Source organism: Salvelinus sp. IW2-2015, linkage group LG18, assembly GCF_002910315.2.
Source record: "Salvelinus sp. IW2-2015 linkage group LG18, ASM291031v2, whole genome shotgun sequence".
Classification (NCBI taxonomy): domain Eukaryota; kingdom Metazoa; phylum Chordata; class Actinopteri; order Salmoniformes; family Salmonidae; genus Salvelinus; species Salvelinus sp. IW2-2015.
In genome coordinates this window covers 52,195,899-52,201,517 of record NC_036858.1, presented here as the reverse complement: position 1 = coordinate 52,201,517, position 5,619 = coordinate 52,195,899, and the positions used below count along the sequence as shown (strand labels likewise).

At 47.5% G+C, this 5,619-nt stretch overlaps 1 protein-coding gene across 1 annotated transcript in view; it reads left to right on the top strand.

The window, feature by feature from the left end:
* Positions 1 to 5,619, top strand: part of LOC111977952 (slit homolog 1 protein) — a 67,239-nt gene that overhangs the window by 6,930 nt on the left and 54,690 nt on the right. Inside the window, exon 4 of the mRNA XM_070448707.1 lies at positions 635 to 735. Within this exon, the coding sequence (XP_070304808.1) occupies positions 635 to 735 (101 nt within the window). The remainder of the gene's footprint in view (positions 1 to 634; positions 736 to 5,619) is intronic.

Here is a 5,619-nt window from a genome sequence, read left to right as displayed (position 1 = left end):
TTCCCCCTCTCGGCTCCATTCCAATGTTCACGCACCAGATTGATGAATCTCACTTCCCCCAGATATTACACCAACCCTCACGTCTCTCAGACTGGTCCCCCTCTCACTATCCTCCTCCTTGTTTTCCTCTCCTCCCCATGTTTCCCCTCTCCTTCTCTCCTCTCTCCTCCATGTCTCTCCCTGGTCCTCTCTCCTCCATGTCTCTCCCTGGTCCTCTCTCCTCCATGTCTCTCCCTGGTCCTCTCTCCTCCATGTCTCTCCCTGGTCCTCTCTACACCATGTCTCTCCCTGGTCCTCTCTCCTCCATGTCTCTCCCTGGTCCTCTCTCCTCCAGACCTGTTTATTTTTCCAGAGGAGATGTTATGACTCACACACAGGACAGGAAGAGATCTATATTAATGAACCAGGGGAGGGGAAAGACACACGCAGATGCACGTGCACGCACACAGAGACACACACACACAGACACGGACACGCACAGAGACACACACACACATACACACAGCAGGGATTAAGATAGTTGGCAACAGCTGACCAATTACCATGTGTCGGCAGTGATGTATGACTACTCTGCTTTGTTTCTATAGTGGACTCTGTTGTTGGTTTATGACCTGATGGTATCTATACCCCTCTTTCCCCCATCTTTCCCCCTTTCCTCTCTAGTCGTCTGGAGCAGAATGGGATCAAGTCAGTTCCTCCTGGAACCTTCTCTCCATACAAGAAGCTGCGCAGGATGTAAGTATATACGCTGCTCTATAGGGCTGAAGTACACTAAGTACACTTCCTCTAGGGCTGAAGTACACTAAGTACACTTCCTCTAGGGCTGAAGTACACTAAGTACACTTCCTCTGCGGTGTGAGTACAGCTAAGTTATCATCTCTCTCTATGGGCTGAATGGTAGACTAGTACCTTCCTCTAGGGCTGAAGTTATACTTAAGTACATATTCCTCTAGGGGCTGAAGTACAACTAGTTACAGCTTCATCTAGGGTTGAAGTACACGTAAGTACTTCATCTAGGGCTGAAGTTCACTAAGTACACTTCTCTATGGACTTGTGAAGTACACTAAGTACAGGCTTCCTCTGGGGTTGAAGTACACTAAGGTACAGCTTCCTCGTAGGTTGTGAATTACACTAAGTACATTCCTGCTAGGGCTGAGTACGCATCTAAGTACACTCTTCCTCTAGGGCTGGAAGTACACTAAGTACACTTCTTCTTAGGGCTGAAGTACACTACGGTACACTTCCTCTAGGGGCTGAAGTTACACTAAGTACACTTCCTTAGGGGCTGTAAGTACATACGTAAGTTAACTTCTCTCTATAGGCTGAAGGGTACACTAGGTACACTTCCTCTAGGGTGAAGTACACTAAGTACATGTTCCTCTAGGGCTAAGTAACTAAGTACTTCCTCTAGGGTGAAGTACACTAAGTACACTTTCCTCTAGGGCTGAAGTACACTAAGTAACTCTTCCTCTAGGGCTGAAGTACACTAAGTACACTTCCTCTAGGGCTGAAGTATAAGTACACTTCCTCTGGGGGCTGAAGTACACTAAGTACACTTCCTCTGGGCTGAAGTACACTAAGTACACTTCCTCTAGGGCTGAGTACACTAAGTACACTTCCTCTAGGGCTGAAGTACACTAAGTACACTTCCTTAGGGCTGAAGTACACTAAGTACACTTCTCTAGGGCTGAAGTACCTTAAGTACACTTCCTCTAGGGTGAAGTACACTAAGTACACTTCATCTTAGGGCTGTGATGAGTAGACGCCTGCACACTACACTCGTGTCTGACCAATGGCTAGCAGGGCATAAGTAGGGCAGAGAAGAGAGGATCAGACCTCTGTCTTCATTCGCAGTCACATCTCGCTAGTTAGGGCTGAAGTAACATAAGACACTTCCTCTAGGGGCTGAAGTACACTAAGTACACTTCATCTAGGGCTGAAGTACACTAAGTACACTTCTCTAGGGCTGAAGTACACTAAGTACGCTTCATCTAGGGCTGAAGTACACTAAGTACAGCTTCCAATCTGTGGCTGAAGAGTAAACTAAAGTACACTTCCTTCTATCAGTTGCTGAAGTATACTAAAGTGACAACTTTCTCTGGGGCTGAAGTACAGGCTAAGTAACACTTCCTCTCAGGGCTGAAGGTTACACTAAAGTACAGCTTCCTCTAGGGGCTTGAGAGTGTTAACACTAAGTACATTTCCTCTAGGGCTGAAGTACACTAAGTACACTTCTCAGTTTCATGTCACAACCCCAAAGTACCATGTCCAGACTAAGAGCGGGAAGAGGTACAGGGGTGATGGCTGCAGAAGGCTGCAGAAGGCTACAAGCTGAAACCTCTCCACAGTAATAACACCTCTCATGTTTCAGTGCTACCCGCTGGTATTCTCAGCCTGGTTAGAGTGTCTTACTGCGAAGGCACACTGTAAACTGTGGCAGAGATGATTATGGATATGATGATTATATTATATGATATGGGGGAAATGAAAGAGTGCTGGAATGAAGACTGAGGGTTTGTTCCTCCTCTGTTTCCCTCCCCCTTTCTGCCCTACTTACGGGGGTGGTCCAGTAGTATTTCAGCCTCACCAACTACCCGCCAACCAGCCTACCCTTAAAATACATGGGCTACTGGTCACAACTAGCGAGTGCTGGAATGAAGACGGAGGTTTGATCCTCTCCTCTCTGCCCTACTTATGCCTGCTAGCCATTGTGTCAGACACGAGTTGTATGTGGCAGGGGCTTCTACTCATCACGGATGACAACAAGAAAGCCAGTCACGTCGCAGACACCAACGCCGCCCTACCAGATGAGCTAAACACGTTTTTCTCACGCTTCGAGCATAACAACTCTGAGCTGCCGAGGAGATCCCCTGAGGACAACGAGGGATACATGCCTACGGTCTCCACGGAGGACGCATGTAAGTCATTCAAGCGTGTTAACCCTCGCAAGGCTGCCGGTCCAGACGGCATCCTTAGCCGCGCCCTCAGAGCATGTGCAGACCAGCAAGCTGTTGTGTTTTCTGACATTTTCTCTTTAGCTCAGGGCGTTATCCCCACCAGTATCATCCCCATGCCCAAGAAAGGGAAAGTAACTGAACTGAATGATTACCAACCGTAGTACTCACTTCTGTCACTTCCGTCATCGTGAAGTGGCTCGAGAGGCTAGTCAAAGACTACATCACCTCCTCCTAAGCCGACACACTCGACCCTCTCCAATTCAACTACCGCCCATTGCAATCGCCATCACACTGCACACTGCCCTCACCCACCTGGACAAATGGAATGTTCATTATCTACAGCTCGGCCTTCAATACCGTAGTGCCCTCTAAGCTCACCACAAAGCTCTGGCCCTGGGACTGAACTCCTCCTTATGCAACTGGGTCCTGGACTTTCTGACAGGCAGTCCCCAGGTGGCGAAGGTAGGCAAAATGATCTCCACCACACTGATCTTCAATACGGGGACCCCACAAGGGTGTGTCCTTAGTCCCCTCCTGTACTCCCTGTATACCCTCGACTGCGTGGCCTCACATTGTTCCAACTCCATAATCAAGTTCGCAGAGGAGGTAGGCACTCTGACGGTGTGGTGCCAGGTAAACAACCTCTCCCTCAATGTCAGCAAAACAAAGGAGCTGATTGTGGACTTCAGCGACTGTCGTGCCTGTCCCCGAGGGCCCTCACRGTGTTCTACATGAGCACCATCGAGAGCATACGGTCGGGCTGCATCACCGCCTGATACTGCAACTCCCCCGCCGCAGACTGCAAGGCTCTGCAGAGGGTGGTACGCTCAGCCCGAACACACCATTGGGTGCACACTGCCTGCTTCCATCACTCAGACGCGGGCAGTAGAGGAGCAAAAACTGTTATACTGGCCAATAGCTTCTACCCCCAGACCATCAGGCTGCTGAATAGCCACCACTAGTCAGCTACCTGCTCCCCCAGACTTCCTACTACCCCCCCCAATTCAATCGCTCATACTCTCAGATATGATAGGGGAGTGAATTAAGAGATTTTCTGCTACTCCTGCATTGTAGTGTTTGTTTTGGCAATACAAGTATGTTGTCTCAATGTTAAAGGGAACCGCTCCGGATCTAGAATGAAGCCTGTAGCCTCTAATACAATAGCAATAATAATAATAACACACTCTAATAGGACAGATCACTACAGATCCTTAAAAGATCCTTTAGATATAAAATAGGTGACAGGGCAACCCACTGTGTAAACAAACTAACAGACACACTCTCACCTTGGCCCAGTTTGTATGACCCCATATATGAACTGTGTTGTTCCCCTGGCACATGACAGGAGTGTGTCTGAGATCAGATGCTGTAACCTTTATTTTCCATGAAACATCAGGCTTTTACAAAAAGACAAATCGCTACTTATTTAACACTTAGTTTAACATTAGCCTCAAATGGGATAATTTCACATCTTAAAGACCACATGACGATTTCACTTTAAAGATTTCCCTTTTCAAGAGAGAGAGAGAGAGGCAGAGAGAGATGAGGAGAGAGAGAGCGAGGAGAGAGCGGAGAGAGAGAGTAGAGAGAGAGAGAGGGAGAGAGAGAGGAGAAGAGAGAGAGAGAGGAGAGAGAGAGAGAGAGAAGGAGAGAGGAGGGAGGAGGAGGAGAGAGAGAGAGAGGAGAAGAAAGAGAGTAGGGCGGGAGGGGGGTTAATTGAGAGATTAATTGGTTGGAGGTTATGTCTTTAGGGCCTTGCCAACTGACATATAAGTAGTGTAACCTCTGACCCAAGGCTCACCAAGTCGTCTGTACATTATCATTATATTGAGGTTTTTCAGAACTTCGCTAAGGGCGATGATATTTGGGAGAGGTACGGTTGCGAATTGCAGAGCAATGAATACGAGAAGGCAGGTGTGGAGAATTGTGGTGTATTAATTGGGTGTTAGGGCTGGCGGTCATATGGACAGGCTGTCTCTGTTAAATGCTGTTAACAGGAATCCACCAGACCACTGGACCAGCTAACCACTGAGGTGTGTGTATGTGTTGTGGTGTGTGTGTGTGTGTGTGTGTGTGTGTGTGTGTGGTGTGTGTGTGGTGTGTGTTGTGTTGTGTGTGTGTGTGTGTTGTGTGTGTGTGTGTGTGTGTTGGTGTGTGTGGTTGTGTGTGTGTGCGTGCGTTGCGTGCGTGGTGCGTGGTGCTGTGTATGAGTTGTGTGTGCGTGCGTTAGTGAGTGGGGTGCGTGGCGTATTGAGTGTGTTGTGTGTTTAATGACGTTGCAAGGTGAAAGGGAATACTTTAAAGTGGAATATCGGTCAATGTTTGGTCTTTAAGATGTGAAATTATCCTATTTGAGGCTATGTTAAGCTAGTTGTTGAATAAGTAGGCGATTTGTCTTTTTTGTAAAAGCCTGATGCTTTCATTGGGAAAATAAGGTTACAGCAGTCTGATTCAGTAGAAACTTCTGTCTGATGTGAGGGGAAAAAAACAGGTTCATATATGGGGGTCATACAAAACTGGGCCAAGGTGAGAGTGTGTCTTGTTAGTTTGTTTACGACAGGTCGGTTGCCCTGTCAATATTTTTATTAAGTCTTTTAGGATGAGTGATTTGTGTACTATTAGAGGTGTGTTATTATTTTATTGGCTATTGTATGAGATGGTC